This window comes from Orcinus orca, chromosome 16 (genome assembly GCF_937001465.1).
Source record: "Orcinus orca chromosome 16, mOrcOrc1.1, whole genome shotgun sequence".
Lineage (NCBI taxonomy): Eukaryota > Metazoa > Chordata > Mammalia > Artiodactyla > Delphinidae > Orcinus > Orcinus orca.
In genome coordinates this window covers 4,147,932-4,165,004 of record NC_064574.1, presented here as the reverse complement: position 1 = coordinate 4,165,004, position 17,073 = coordinate 4,147,932, and the positions used below count along the sequence as shown (strand labels likewise).

At 33.9% G+C, this 17,073-nt stretch overlaps 1 protein-coding gene across 3 annotated transcripts in view; it reads right to left on the bottom strand.

Moving 5' to 3' along the window:
* The window catches only part of SYCP2 (synaptonemal complex protein 2), a 30,276-nt gene extending 13,498 nt beyond the window's left edge, over positions 1 to 16,778 (bottom strand). The window contains exons 1-12 of one of the 3 annotated variants that reach the window (XM_049699142.1): positions 15,663 to 16,778; positions 14,615 to 14,758; positions 13,194 to 13,322; positions 12,301 to 12,399; positions 12,033 to 12,057; positions 9,776 to 9,861; positions 7,762 to 7,847; positions 7,454 to 7,488; positions 6,511 to 6,653; positions 6,376 to 6,428; positions 5,188 to 5,233; positions 4,551 to 4,646 (exon numbers count right to left, since the gene is read on the bottom strand). In XM_049699142.1, coding sequence (XP_049555099.1) covers positions 4,551 to 4,646; positions 5,188 to 5,233; positions 6,376 to 6,428; positions 6,511 to 6,653; positions 7,454 to 7,488; positions 7,762 to 7,847; positions 9,776 to 9,861; positions 12,033 to 12,057; positions 12,301 to 12,399; positions 13,194 to 13,322; positions 14,615 to 14,758; positions 15,663 to 15,686 — 966 coding nt within the window. In that variant the 5' untranslated portion in view covers positions 15,687 to 16,778. The remainder of the gene's footprint in view (positions 1 to 4,550; positions 4,647 to 5,187; positions 5,234 to 6,375; positions 6,429 to 6,510; positions 6,654 to 7,453; positions 7,489 to 7,761; positions 7,848 to 9,775; positions 9,862 to 12,032; positions 12,058 to 12,300; positions 12,400 to 13,193; positions 13,323 to 14,614; positions 14,759 to 15,662) is intronic. The other 2 variants (XM_049699141.1, XM_049699143.1) reach the window with 2 other exon arrangements.
* Positions 16,779 to 17,073: the final 295 nt, after the last annotated feature.

Here is a 17,073-nt window from a genome sequence, read left to right as displayed (position 1 = left end):
GTAATCTTATGATGAAAATAGATCCAATTCTTTTGCTATTTAAGGACCACTCATTGTATAGAAATTCTGCCAAATCCTCAATCTCTTCACTAACTCCCTCCCTTATTTGCCTTAATTGGAACCAGTCTATACTCTTGAGGGCACCACTACTATTATAATTACAGCCTTCTCCAGTTAAGGTGCTAATTCTCCCAGACCTCAAAACCTCAGGGTCGGCAGGAAAGGGCTGGTCTCCTCTCTCCCCAACACTTTGAGCAGCTTCACATTTCTCTGTGTGTAAAAGCCTTGCTCCTTTGTGGCACATGCCAGCTGGCACACATACCCATCGGTTATCATCTACTAACTTTAAAGTGACTCTTCCTCATACATGGAGGCACCTGGTTCAAAGCTTTCCTTTTGAAAAAATATCTACATTATAAAAATTTTCAAACAGATTATAAAAAATAGAAATCACAGTATAATGAATCCAAAATATGCCCATACCCAGCTTCAACAGTTACTGATATATTATGCCCACTTGTTTCATCTTTACCCCCTACCTTCCCTCTACTACACTCTCCTCCTCTTGACCTCAGTTTTTTATTTAATCTCTGTCACCCCAGCCATCAATTTTAAAACTCTTATCATTAAAGTACCTAACAAAAACCCCTCCCTGGAATCCACATCTCACTTTAGCTTCTACTGTTCTCTTTCCCTTGTCTTTACTTCCTCTACAAATATTTCAACTTTCCAGGAATGCTTAAATCCTCATCACTTAAGTGAAATTGCTCTTTCATGGATCGCCAGTTTTTATTTATTTAACGTGTTTTGACAGTGTTCATCATTTCCGCTCATAAAACACCCTTCCTTTGTCTTCTATAACATGATACCCTTTTAATTTGTTCTTTTTTGGCTGATTCATCAAGTATCCTTCAGGCTAGAGTCTCTTCTACCTATCCTGTATAAATTTGTGTTTTTCACAGTTCTGTCATGTAGACACTCATTAAATCCCATGGTTTTATTTATCATCTATATACAGAGAGCTTCTAAATCTCCATTTACAGCTCAGTTCTCTCACCTCAACTTCAGACCAATATATCCAACTGCCTACAAGATATCTTCAGCTGAATACCCCACACACACCTCCAAATCAAAACATCCAAAGTTGAGCTCATCATCTTACCCTACAAAACTGATCCTCCTGTGACAGCATCTTCATCCATCCAGTTACCCAAGTTTTATCAACCCTTCCTCTTTTTACTACAAACTACCAAGTCTGCTCAATTCTACCTCCTCAAGTTTTTCTGGAATCCATCCATTTCCATCCATCCCCACTGTCACTTTCCAAAACTGTGCCACCATGATTTCTCTCACCCGGATTACTGCAAGTCTCCTAACTGCCTCTGGTCTTGTCCCTTTTTAATCTGTTCTCCTTGAGGCAGGAGATAGGTGGGCCCCAAGCTAGACATTTACAACTGGCCTCCTGTTCCAACTTCCTGGGGTGAGAAGAAGATGGGCTCCAGGCTGGACATTCATTACAACCTCCAACCCCCATGTTTACATTTCCTGAGGCAAGAGACAAACCGGCTCTGGACTACATATTTATGACTGGACTCCAGTCTATATTTCGAGATCTGCACTTCAATATAAGAAACAACAACAGGAATAGGGTAGATAACTGGACATTGGACACTTTTATGGCAGGGACAGAGAGGGGCTGAACCCTGTTAAAAGATCAAGACATCATGCATTTCCCATCCTTGGTGCAAGGGAAACATTGCACACGCACAGAAAGGCTCCTTGGGGTTCAAAAAGGAGGGGGCACCACCCCATAATATGTGATGCTAAGGCCATCCCCTAGGCCTCTGGGCTGAAATCCATCTTGGAAAAAAGTTGCGCATGCACCTCGGCGAGGGTCCTAGGGCAGGTCAGGTGTTGAGAAACCAGATAATTGGCCAAAGGTAAACAAAGACCCGGAAGAACTGCCCTATATAAATGACTTAACCACCTCTTTACTGAGCTCCTCCTCATTAGGGAGGAGGCCCACACCCTTGCTCTCCGGGTGTGCATCTCTGCCTTGTTTCCATCTTAACTAAACAAAGTGTTTCTCTGTGTGCTCTCCCACTAGTTGTTGTGCAATGTCTCTAAATAATAAACTTTGTACCTGTTTTTTTTACAGTTTTTGCCTCCGTAAGAAATGCATTTTTCACTGGGGGCAAGAGCCAGGGGGTCTGGTGGCTAGGATTCCTGGTTTTCATCCAGGCTACCCAGGTTCAATTCCTAGGCAGGGAATTAAGATCTCGCTTCACGCCACCACTCACTGCTGCCTCTCCGAGATCATCCCCACCAGGAGAATCTTTTACATGAATGTGATGCTCAGTGTCTAGCATATATCTGGCACACAGTAAGTTCTTATTAAATATTCACTGAACTGATGTTGCCTCCTACTTACAATCCTTCTTTGGCTCTATACTGCCTGCCTTATTTCTTTCCAATACCCTTTGAACTCTATGCACTAACCATACTATGTATCTTTTAGTTGAATATTCTATATATTAATTCTTAAAATAAATACGAACCCTTGAATAGCCATAAATGAGAAAAGACATGTCCCTGGTTTAATAAATTTTATGTTCTACGAGGGGGAAAAACAGAAAAAACAACAGATAAACAAAAGGATTTTAAGTAGCAATAACTACTATAAAAGAAAAAAAGAGGCCAGTGTTATATAATGTGGCTGGGTGGCTACTTCAGACTGAGTTACCAGAGAATACCTCTAGGAGATGACATTTGTGCTGAAATCTAAACTGGGAAGGAACTAAGACGCAAAGATCTGGAAGTTCCTAAGCAGAAGAACCAGCAAGTAAAAAGACTTGAAAAGAGCGTGATCTAGAGGAAAAGAAAAAAAAAAATTAATGTGGCTAGAACACAGTAAGCACAGAGAACAGTCTGATTATCAGAGAAATAGTCAGGGGCGAGGTCATAAAGGCCCTCAAACACCATGTTAAAGAGACAAAGGGAGGGTTTTAAGCAGCCACAATATGGAAGAATGGCTTTGAGGAGAGTAAGCCTGAAGACAGGGAGAAATGCACTACTGCTACAGAAATCCAGAGGGGAGAGGAGTCTAAATATCTCTGTGGGAAGAACTCTCTCCCAGCATCTCTAGATCAGTGACAGGAACATAGGAGGCATTTAATACTTATAAATGCATTTTATACTATCCCTATCAAGTATAATACTAAAATTACTTATTTTCTTGTCTGAATCATCCATTAGACCAAGTGAGTGAAGTCAGGAACCACATCAGTCCTATTCTATCCTCTTTTCCCAAAATGAAAGTCCACTTCCTGAAGAAAATCCAGTTAAAAATACACCTAAAAACGCTGCAAGAATAAATACACTAATGAAAACCATCAGTACCCCTGAGAAGTAGTGCTAGTTTTTGGAACTCAATTTTAATTAAGCATTCTAAAAAGGTACTCTAAAAGAAATAAAGGTACGTGGAAATCCTAAGAGGCATTTGGTTAATGTTCGTCTAAAAAGAATTTACCTGGAACAAAAGGCAGGATTTTACAAGAGAGACTAAAAAGACTAAAGCCTCTTTGTATTATCAGCAGCCGCAATCAGATTAGTAAATGCAAATCAACTCTTACTCAGATCTTGGCCATACAGTTTGAGCTAGAAGTATGCAAATGTAGCAAATATTAAGTGGTGGCTATTTGGAAACAAGGCCTCAAGAATTTTCCTCAGGTTAAAGAGGTCAGTAGAAAACATACCTGCCTGGTTGCAAAGTTTAAACATAGTTACAATATAGCACAGAAAGAAAAGAACTAAAATTCACTTCTAAGTACCACCATAAGAATCAATCCCTCACAACCAAATGTAAAATAGCTAGCTAGCTGGAAGCAGCTGCAAAGCACAGGGAGATCAGCTCCATGCTTTGTGTCCAACTAGAGGGGTGGGAGACGCAAGAGAGAGGGCATATGGGGTTATATGTATACTGATTCACTTTGTTATACAGCAGAAACTAACACACCGTTGTAAAGCAATTATACTCCAATAAAGATGTAAACAAACAAAAAAAGAATTAATCCCTCACTATTTTCAAACAGAAGATTCTATGAAAGAATAAGGTAAGACCATTTGTCATCATCTGTTAATGTTATTTTTAACTGAATGCTTCTGTACTGGAGTAACTGCTGTCTTTTCTAGATTCAATTCACTTTGTTCATGTGAATGTTAAATTTTAATCATTAACATGTAATTAATTTCTGAAAAGCTCATATTTAAACACTAGTATTAAATTTTAGCATTTTTCTCTTGCAATAAGACATCAGAAATAATTTTCAATTCTAATTAACTTGATAGGTTACCATGCTCATCAAAACTACTAGAGCTAACATTGAAATCTATTAAAATAGCGAGAAAATAAATATCAAAGAAATCCATATTCTTAAATTGAATTACAACATTATATACACACACACCACACACACACACACACACACACACACACACACACACACACACACACACACACACAAAATGGTACAGAGGTATCTAAAGCTTACATCATTGTCTTCGGCAATGTAGAATGATACAGTCTGGCTCCCGAGATTAAAATCTATCCAAAATCCCTCAAGTTTTTCATCTGATGGTATTTGCAACTAATAAAATAAACATATAAAACTAGAATATACTATGCTTTTAAAAGTGACAACAGAAAATTATGATGTTATATTCATGGTTGAGTTTTTTTGAAAAATAAAAGAGTAGAGCTGGAAGGTATGGGAAGATAAAGAGCAGGCAAGTACAGCATTTAAATCAATTTAGAAACAATCAAAAGAAATGCTGCTTAATATTTTACATAGAAATTAGCTAGCTCCAAAATATCACAAATATTCCAAGTACAAATAAAGGTTGAAAATATTTTCATGTTTGAATATATTCATGAATGATAAACAATAACGGGCTTGATTAAGGAAACATAAGAAAATTTGAAGTACAACCTTTATATTTCACTTATCCTTGGCTACAAATGTGCCATTTCATAAAATGTCACTTAGATCCAGAATACCAGACCAGCTGTATTTGTGATCTAATTATGACTAACATTAATGTTCTTGTCAATTTGTAACCTACAATTCACTTGACCTTTCCATCAAAATTCATCTAATAACTAAAACACATACTAAATTAAAAATTTACCTCATAGTTATCAAGAAATGCTGATAAACAAGGAAATGTAAAGACCCTGAAATAAAAAGTAGTCTGAATTAAAGAAAAAATTAATAAGCCTTCACAACATAATTTTGACTTGCCATACAAATCATACCTAGGATCAACAGGAAATCAGGCAGTAGTGACAACAATTTAAATAAAATCATATTTCCTTCTTTATTACTCTTTAAAGTGAGAGTTCACGGGAAATCTGTTTCTGAAAGACAGCATATTACTTTGAGGATACTACTCAACCTACCATTTTGACTAAAGTGACTGAACCAAATTACTTTTCATGTTATTGACTATGAACAGAGATTCCTAATTTAGCTTATACTAGTGATATTGATACAGTGGAAGTTCCCATAAGATTATATGGGAAAAGGAGAGTAGAAGTGAATAATACTGCTAATAAAAATGGCTGAATTCATTGAATACTTTCTTGGTCAGATACTACTATAAGTACTAAGTGTATAACCATCTCATTTAATCTTTACAACAAACATATGAGGTAGATATTATTAGTATTCTTGTTTTACAGTTAAGGAAACTGAGGCGAGTAAGGTTAAATAAGTTGTCCAACATTAGAACAGGAAGAGGGGGACCTGTTATTCAAATCCAAATAGTGTGACTCCCTGCACACAACCCTCACCGTATCTTTCATTTCCTTAGCAGGTAAACTAAATGTGAACTCATTCAATCCAATGTGTCCTGAACACCTGTAAGGTGCTAGGCACTGCACTACAAAAATACCTCTTCTGTCATTGTCAAAAGTGATAAAAATTTATATTACCTAGCCTTCCATGACCATTCTTGAGATTAAATAACTGCAGAAAGAACATCCTTACAATATGTTAATTATAAAAGAAGATGATTTATGTTTGCTATATATTTTTATTCCAGTATGTGTACGAAGGAGGTAGCTCAAGTAATATTTATACCTAGATTTTTATTGTTCCTTAAACACCAAATTTATAATATATATGCAATTCTGAAATACAGTAAACCAATTTTAGACAAAGTTATTAATTAATATTAATTAAATAAAAATGTATTCTTTCCTCTAAAAAGTACAAAGCAAAATAAGACCAGTGGAGGATTATTTCAGCCTACCATTGTGTGCCCTTTCTTGAGCTGTTTCTTTATCGTTAAATGGTTGTATTTTGCATTGTTTACCTTCTTTTGTCTCCAAGCATGCCATTTACAAGGTTGAGAAATATCCTGCAATCCTAATTTTTAAAAAAGAGAGAGCTTTTAAAAAACACAGTAATTTTAAAAAACTTGTTAATTTGTTATTTTTACACTACTTACTGTTTCAAATTCAGAGACTTTAATTCCTTTAAATGCATTAGCAATAAAATCCATTGAAAACCACTGACATGCCAGTTCTTCTCTTTGTTCTTCTGGGGTCATTCTACATAAAGCTTCTACGATAGCCACTTGTAAGTCATAATCTTTAAAAAAAAAAATTAATGTATTATTTGAAATTATGAAAATTAAAGTTTATAAAAGTCAATACATTTCATAAGTTGTTAGAACAAGCAAGAGTAATGAGGAACGTAGTGTAATTTACTCATCTTTTGCCATTTTCTTCATAGAGATTAGAAACATCTCATCATTACAGGCGTGAATATAGCCCAAATAACAAAATAAGTTTACTAATAGAAGAAAGGAGTAAAAGAATATTTTTAAGGATATTTAAAAGAAACTCCTAAATGTTCAAAGATTCCTCCATTCCATAATTAGAGTTGTGAATTGCAAAATAACTCATAGAAAAGTCTATAAATCACAGGTAATCTTTGTTTTCCTTTTGCATATCATGATATTTACAGTTATTTTAAAGTACTTTAAACCAGTGGTTTGTTCTATATGTAAATCACTACATCAAAATTTTCTCATATGAAACTTAGGAAAGAAAATTTGAGCTCTTTTAATAAAAACACTGTTTACAAACAAATCTATCAATCCCAAGAATATTAAACCTAATTTCATAAAATACATTTAAGAAATTTCTTCACAAAAGGAATCCAAATCTACTTGAAAATTAAGTTATTATTCAAAAACCTACCACTAGGCACAAATTATATTTGACAACTCCTGTTATCATACTTAATTTTTTAGTTCAGTTTAGAATTCCCTTGCATAATTTCACTACATTACAATGTTAATATTATTTTGACTAATTAGATATTATAGTCTATTAATAAATTTGGAGTAATTTCAAATATGAACATTTTGAAAAAAACAGACTTACCTCCAGCATCTAAAATCCTTTCTCCCATACTACTCCTGTGAATCAAAACAACAGGTTATAATACTAGACAAGTATCAATTAACTAGAAAGCTCATATGTTTGGGGGAAAAAAACTTCACCAAAATTTACAATTGATTAGTATCACAGACTTTGGCAGAAAACATATATATAAATTATATTAGAAACCTACAAGAGTTTATCAGTTTTAATTCTTAATGCAACTCATGGTTGCCTTATTTGCCTTATAAAACATCCTTTAAATTCTTGGCTTGAACCACTAATTAAAGAAATATAGTACAAGTTATTACATGAGAATTAACATTTCTTGGTTAGAGAGTATTTTCCTGGCATCTTCAGGCATTTTGTCCAGCATAGCATTCATTTTTTTTAGAGCCTAGAAAAGAAAAATACATAATCCATTAACTTTATATATTCAGTGAAACATTAAGTACTTAGAGATATATTATAGGTATATAAACTTAGAAGCCTATTTTTTCTTAATCACAGCATTTTATGCAGGGAAAGAAGGGTGGAGGAAAGAATATAAAGCATAAAATAATGAATATAAGAAAACATAAAACACAGGATATGAATATACCATGATTCCTGTACTTAAAGCAGTTATACTCTTTGCAGTATGACATATGTTTATTATTACTCTAAGAACTAAAGAAGCAAAAAATATTACCCTATTAATATTTGTTCTTATGACTACACACATGTACACATATATATATACTAATACAGGTTATTTTTAGCATTTAAATACTTAGGAACTACTAATATCTACATGGTATAGTTTATTTTCATATGAGCTATATATGTATACATAAACCCACATGCTTATGAATTTTCAATACATATTTAGGTAATACTGGGTTGGCCAAAAGGTGTGTTTGGCGTTTTTTTTCCATAAGATGGCTCTAGTAGCACTTAGTTGTCTTTAACTTCATTTGGAACAATTTTGTTAGATTGTATTGTGACAGCTGTCATATCAGCGTGCATTTAAAAAGAACTTACCAAAATTAGTGAATTTTTGTGTAGCCATTTTAATATTGAAGATGGAAGAAAAAAGCAACATTTTTGGCATATTATGCTTTACTATTTCAAGAAAGGTAAACACGCAACTGAAATGCAAAAAAAGATTTGTGCAGTGTATGGAGAAGGTGTTGTGACTGATGAAACATGTCAAAAGTGGTTTGCGAAGTTTCATGCTGGAGATTTCTCCCTGGATGATGCTCCATGGTCGGGTAGACCAGTTTAAGTTGACAGCAATCAAATCAAGACATTAACTGAGAACAATCAACGTTTTACCACGCAGGAGATAGCTGACATACTCAAAATATACAAATCAAGCGTTGAAAATCATTTGCACCAGCTTGGTTATGTTAATCGCTTTGATGTTTGTGTTCCACATAAGTTAAGTGAAGAAAACCTTCTTGACCCTATTTCCACATGCAGTTCTCTACTGAAACATAACTGAAACATTCCGTTTTTAAAACAAATTGTGATGGGCGATGGAAAGCGGATACTGTACAATAATGTGGAACGGAAGAGACACTGGGGCAAGAGAAATGAACCACCACCAACCACACCAAAGGCCGGTCTTCATCCAAAGAAGGTGATGTTGCATATATGGTGGGATTGGAAGGGAGTCCTCTATTATGAGCTTCTTCCGGAAAACCAAACGATTAATTCCAACAAGTACTGCTCCCAATTAGACCAACTGAAAACGACACTCGACCAAAAGTGTCCAGAATTAGTCAACAGAAAACGCATAATCTTCCATCAGGATAACACAAGACCGCATGTTTCTTTGATGACCGGGCAAAAACTCTTACAGCTTGGCTGGGAAGTTCTGATTCATCCGCCATATTCATCAGATATAGCATCTTCGGATTTCCATTTATTTCAGTCTTTACAAAATTCTCTTAATGGAAAAAATGTCAATTCCCTGGAAGACTGTAAAAGATACCTAGAACAGTTCTTTGCTCATAAAGGTAAAAAATTTGGGAAGATGGAATTATCAAATTGCCTGAAAAATGGCAGAAGGTAGTGGAACAAAACAGTGAATATGTTGTTCAATAAAGTTCTTGGTGAAAAATGTAAAATGTGTCTTTTTTTTTTTAACTTAAAAACCAAAGGAACTTTTTGGCCAACCCAATATATTTCATCGTGTCAGACAATGAATTAAGACAACAGAGACACAGTACATGATAATTTAGTGCCAAGATAAAATAATTATTCAATCTGATAAATTGCTACCAAATTGTCTTCACCTTCTCTTTAAGTTTTCAAAGAAAATCTAAAAAATGACTTTACCTCCTGCTGAATACAAATATTCACTCTTGAGTCAATAACCAGGGCACAAATTCGAGGTATGAAACTTTCCACTACTTGCCTTCTACCTGAATAAAAGTAAATTATTGACAAATGTGTATTTTAAACTCTTTTCAGTGACAATCTTGTATGTGTTAATGGAAATCAGACATACTAATTCAGTTCAGACGAAGGCCCATGGACTGGCCTGGGCACCAGGAAGCTTGAAATTCAGTCCTGGTTCTGCCATTAACTAGCTATGTAACTTCGAAAAAACACCATTCAAACAGGTGTGACTGATTTTAACTCTGGCAAAGGAATAACCCCAGATCCAGCTTCTCCTTTGAGGCACTTAAAGCAGTATTACTTTTTTGGATAAATAAATACAGTCCAAAACTGGAAACGTCTAATTTGAGGTTTTTATGAAACTGGCCTCAGTAATTTATAGTCATACCTCCAAAATTCCATAATGGCCATTAACACTTCCGGACTTCATGAAGATCTAAATATCTTGTCCTATTTCTAAAATTTGACACTATTCTCTCAAAAGACAAGCTTTATTAATACTAAGTATATTAAGAGGAATTTGCTTCATGCTAATTCATGATGCAGAGTTCTAAAATAAGTTTAAATAATGCAACGCTGCAGCAGAAAATGCACTTTACAAAGTGACTATGTTAAAAGAAAAAAAAATCACTGAATCACTTGAAAAGATAAAGTGATTTACTTAAAAAAAAACAGTTGGATCACTTCATAATCACTGGTGCTTTAGGACTGTTTTCTCGCTTACAAACTTAAGAATTTAGACTAAATTGTTATGTTAATTGCAAAGAAACCAATGAAAAGGTAGCATTAACTACTACTGAAATAAATAGCAATTGATATTTTTAAATGTTTTGGGAGCAATTAGCTGTTCCTTTATTTATAAACAATTCACCGGCCCCAATTACCAATCCTAGGTAATTCTTCCTCAACCAACACAGAGATAAAATAACTTGAGTTTATTGTTTGACATAAGGCACTGCCAAGCACAAGTGAAATGATGAGTTGTAACATGTTCTATAGTCTCCGTGTACTACTGAAAATTTTGTTTCATTAGATCAAGGACAAACTATGGCCCACAAACCAAATCCAACTCACTGTCCCTTTTTGTATGGCTGTATTCATCAGCAGGTACTCTGTGGAAATATGTGAATCTATCATGATTTACTGAACCAGCAGTCTCAGGTGAATTTCATTCATTCTTATGAACTTAGCCATCATTAGCCACCACTAAATGAATGGCTTTGGTAATTAGCTTGGGCTGCAGAGTTGATAGTGTTTCTTAATGAATTCAACACCAAAGTCCAAGGCAAAATTAGTGCGTATATGAGAAACTTATACTTCAGTAAAGTTATTTCAATGAAACAAAGGTCATCTGAATCACAAGTAATGTCCAGCTGCTTTATACATCTCCTAGGCTGTCAAAAGCTGAGACAAGAAATGACATCTCCATTTCCAACAACAAATTTATAGGGGATATATTTTTTCCAAGATCCAACTACAGATCCAGCAGCGTTTCTGGACGTTGATGTAGGTGCAAAGGAAATTTCCCTATTTCAAAATTCATTTTAACTCTGCAACTGAGGAGCTTCCACCTAACCTTCAACTGGAAGTGATTAATCTGCAATGCAATGGCATTCTAAAAAGCAAATATTAAGAAAAAAGTCTAATATAATTCTATAAATGCTTTCCAAGTGATGAATATGCTCAATTAAAAATCATGCTCATGAACTGATATCAGTATTTGGCATTATCTGCATGAAAAGACGTTTTCTAATGTAATATACACAAAATTTCACTACAGATAAGCATGAACAAATAAATATTTGCAATTAATTTTTATAACAGCAAACACTAACTCTGAACCTTAAGAGAAACGTCATCTTCTCAAAAAAGAGTGCTATTCTCCTCATTAGTAGACCTGTATTACAAAAACACTGTACTCAATTATTGTTATATTTTGAGTTGCATCAAAAAAACATTTGTGGAAATTTGTTTTCTTTCTTGTTAAATAAGTACCTACATAATAACATCAATTTTTTTCTTGGCCCACAAAGCCTAAAATATTTACTATCTGACCCTTTACAGAAAAAATTTGTCGATCCCTGAATTAGGTAATGAATTCCTAATATTAGGACAATACTACAAGAATTGCAACATTATACCAAAACTCTAACAGCAAATTATTGTTCCAGTAGAAATAAAATGCTTATTATACCTTCATCATCCATGTCATGTATGACCTGAAAGTGAAGAATATTTAAAACTTACTATCTTATATTATAAACCATTACAAATAGTATTAAAATAAGAGGTTACATATGAACTCACCACATAATTATTTAACTTTTATGTATTAACTAATTAATCAGTATAAATGCACTAACCAATCTGTTAGTGACTTTTAGTCTCAGGGCATATAGAACACAAATTGTTTTTAAATAAACACATGCTTTATAACATCAGTGAATCAATATGATTGTTACCATCAAAAGCTCAAATAAGTCTTCTATCATAACAGCTTCATCTTTTGAATTTCCTTGACTCAGAATAATCTCCTTGGATTTTTCAAACCAGGTAACCATGTAGAAAAAGAAATGTAAATACAATTAGTTACTTTGAATTCAATTTTAATAATTTTAAGAATGTACTCATACAAACAGTAAACCTAAGAATAAAGAAACATTAAAAATTAAAATTCCAGTATTGTACTAAATAAGTTTATGCTCTTAAACACCATCATTGTTTTTGCTTTTTAGTAACTCACTATATGTTCCCATTTTTTAGATGGGAATGGATGAAGTTAATCCAATTCCAAGTAGAAAATCTTTACTTCCCCCCCTTCAAATTCTTAGTTCATGTACATTCATATTCATAGGTAAAGAATTATCATTACACATTAGATTATTGTGGCATTTTTACTATTTGAAATATTTTGGTATTATTTTATTTTTATTAACTCAGACATTTGAGTACACACTATGTCTTAGGCACTGTTCTTGGTGCTGGGTATACAACAATGAACAAAACAGACAAAAATCAATATCCTACATTCTAAAATGGGAAATAGATAATAATAAACGATATAAAAAGAAAAGTAAATTAAGTTAGATAGTGATTAAGATGAGCTAAAGAGAAAATAAAGCAAGTAAAGGTCTTAGGGAGTCTTGTGACCTTAAATTCACACAATTATCAAGGACCCTGTATACAGTTCCCTTGTGATCTTTATTTTTCTAACATATATCACGGGTTATAAAAATATTTGATCTGTTTTATATACAGTTCTCAAATTTATTTTCCAACACTTTGAACCATTTAATTAGAAAACACACCTTTAATCATATTTCCCTCAAAGAAATGTTACATATTCTATACTCATCTTTTGTACTAGTCCTTGTTTTATCATAGTTAGAAGTCCAGCTTTCCCCAATATACTGATATTTTTGCCACATCTTCCAAAAGAAACCAAAATGGTTGAAACAGTTTGGATATCCTTTTTATTCAGCTCCTGAAATGCAAATTATACATTTAAACATCTGTAAATACAAAATAGAATGGAATTGGCATTGTGCTAGGAGCGTTGTAATCCTCACAAATCCTGAGTGTTAGTCATTATCATAATCATAATCTCCATATTGCAAAGGACAAAAGTGTGGTTTAAAAAAGGCAACCGGGCTTCCCTGGTGGCGCAGTGATTGAGAGTCCGCCTGCCGATGCAGGGGACACGGGTTCGTGCCCCGGTCCATGAAGATCCCACATGCTGCGGAGGGGCTGGGCCCGTGAGCCATGGCCGCTGAGCCTGAGCGTCCGGAGCCTGTGCTCCGCAATGGGAGAGGCCACAACAGTTAGAGGCCTGCGTATCGCAAAAAAAAAACAAAACAAAAAAAACAAAACAAAAAAAAGGCAACCTGCTTACAAGCACTCAGCCAGTGAATGACAAACACAGTACAAAATTGCAGACATGTATAAACTCAAGAAACTTTAGACTTATGATGCAATGAATCAGTTACCTTCCATTCTAAAAAGCTTTATGTATTTAACTAAGGGATACAAGACTTTTTTTTTTTTTTTTTTGCGGTACGCGGGCCTCTCACTGTTGTGGCCTCTTCCGTTGCGGAGCACAGGCTACGGACGCGCAGGCTCAGCGGCCATGGCTCACAGTCCTAGCCGCTCGGCAGCATGTGGGATCCTCCCGGACCAGGGCACGAATCCGTGTCCCCTGCATCGGCAGGCGGACTCTCAACCACTGCGCCACCAAGGAAGCCCGATACAAGAAATTTTTACTCACTCTTCTAGATTCGAAACAAACATCAAATTCTGGTGGAGACTGTCAATAATCACTTTTTTCTCACATATAAAAATACTTTATACATGACAAATCAAGTACAAGGTTTTTGATGATTTTTATTTGTTTTTGTTTGTTTTATTTTGTGTAAGTACCAAGCACTGTCCACACAACATGAAGAATATGCTGATAGGCTTTTAAAAAATAGTTCAAGTTGTTTAAACTTCAAACAGGTAAGCTATTTTTCCCCGTTTAGATAACAGTTAATAATGGTAACACTATGTAAACACACATTTTTTATATATTATTTAGAAAACAACAGTCCAACATGTTATTTGGGACTCCTCAAACAAACACACACAAAAAGCAAGTGGTGAAACAAGCATTTATTTAGATAGTTATAAGTGAGCTTGCCAAAGCCTTTTTATTCATTCCTTCCAACGGAGTATCTCTTCCTAAAAAGTAGAGTGGTATCTAATAACTGTAATGCTCATTCAACAAAAATGAAAATTTACCCTGCACATAAGGTCATCCAACTTGTGGAAAAACTGTTTGCTGCATTTAATCTTCACATCTTCACAAATATCAATTTGTAAAAGTGTTTTCAAAGGTTTGAAATCATTTTTTCTTAAAGCATTATCAATGCATTTTTCCAACTGCTGAAATATAGAAAATGGCAAATATATTGAATCAAAACCCAAATAGTCACCTTATGAAATCAAGTAATTTAAGAATTGTTTTCACATTTGAAAATTCTCAAAAGAGCTTATATAATATCAATTCATTTATTTAAAAAAACTGTCCACTATTAAATTCAGAGTAACAATTAGAGATTAAATGTTTTGATAATAATAAGCTCTATACAAGAAACATATATTTTACTAATTTTACACTTCATATTTCTTATTGGAAAGTCATCATTATGCTAAACTCAACAAAAACCTGTTAATGAAGGAAATAAAAATCAACTTTATAGTAACTAATACTTAATACCATGGATAAAACCCTAACATATCTATCAACTTCTTCATGAAGTTTAAATAGTTAAAAAAAAAATTGCATAAAGACAGCTAAAAGCACTTTTTTAGGAACTATACCAACCAATATAACTTAAGCATTACATACACATATAATTTATTATTTATTATATTTATAAGCTTTATAAAATCTGCCATCCCTGCTATTAAAGTACACCACCATTAATAAGGAATTTTCATACATTAATATGATTCTCCTAAATGCAAGTATCTCACAATTTTAAGCCTTGATATAAAAGTATCCAGCCATAAATGATACATAGATCAGTGTATGATTCATTTCTATGTAAGAGGTATATATAAATCATCTTTAGTACTTTATATTCTTAATAAAGCTTTTGGAAACAAATCTATTGAAAAAATAAAAGGATAACATTTTTATTTCAATTATTTGACTCTTGACCATTTCATAAAAACAAGTAAGCTTTGTCTTTCCTAAAACGATGGCATTTAATACCTATAAATAAACAAAAAGTGATTTTAGGAATTAAAATAAAAGACTTCCTTTTGGTCTAGGACTACATACCTGGAGATTTGGTCTTATTGGCATTTTGACTTAATTTTAAAACAGGTGGACAAAACAAACACCTACAAAAGAAAGCATATACTTTCTGAATCTTACAATCTATTTTATATATTTACAGTTTTAAAGTCTTAACACACATAAATAAGCATTACTGCTTATACCAAAGGCAATAAATGTTGTTTCTTCAAGTTCCTCACTGCTTATGAAATTACTCATTTGAATCTGTCCATAGAAGTTTCTGGACGAAAGCCTGAAGATCATTTATTCAAGCTTTCCCTTTTCATAAATGACTTAAATAAATGTCAAAGTCCTGCCAAAAGGTCACAAAACTAGTCACTGAAAGAATATAAATGTGAACCTCCCTCATCAGAGATTCCAACTTTGGGAACAAGAAGAAAAATAATCTTGAATTAATGCCTAAATGAAATTTAAGCTAGTAATACAATATTTAAGAAGGGAAGTATATGCAAGTATACTACCAAAGAACAGGATATGTAAGAATATACAAATATGCAATGAAAGGAGGAAAAGATAACCTAAACACATTTTTCCCTTCAAAAGAGAATGGAAACAGGAAACAGCAGGGTTACATTAAGCACCATCTTAACAAAAGCATCTAACATTTGCAAATGCAATTTGGAGGTTTGGAGGTTAGTCCTATAAAGGAAAAGAAATAAAACAATCTTTTCTAGACATCATAACCAGAACAATTTTAAAATAATCTGTACTATGAAGAGCTTTGTAATAGAACCTCAGGAAATTCAACATAGAGGGGAAATTAATTACTTAATCCAGGAGGAATACAGGACTGTGTATCTTGAAGGCAACAAGAGGCACTAGTCAGTCTACTTTCTTGCAGACTTGCCAGTAGAGATATTTAAGTGCCAGTGAGGACATACATAAGAGGCATACAAAAGGGATAAGCAAAAAAATATCCTGCATTTCCAAAGATTAACTCCAGGGGGAAAAATCTGATCCACAGAGAAACACTGATTCCACATACATAGGGAGCCAAGTATAACGATGCTTCGGCAGCATCATTCTGAGTGAGAAAATTCAAAAGTACTTAGATGGGAGCTACGAATGGGAGGGAGGGTAAAGAATGAATAAATAAAATGTGGCATATGCTAATCAATTTTGTAAAGATAACAGTTAGATAAAATGAACCAGAATTTTAGATATTTGCAGCCAAACAGTTTTAGTGATTAAAAAGCATGTTGCCAGATGATAAATACAGCATAATGCCACTTATATGCAAAAAGAAACTTTGTATTATTTATGATTATACCTCTAGGTACACATAAGTATACACATATTTGTGTGCATGCGTGCACCTGTGTGTGTGTAGAGTGACATTCACCTACACCACTCAGGACACTCTATCTGTCAGCTTATTGGGGAGGAAGAGTAG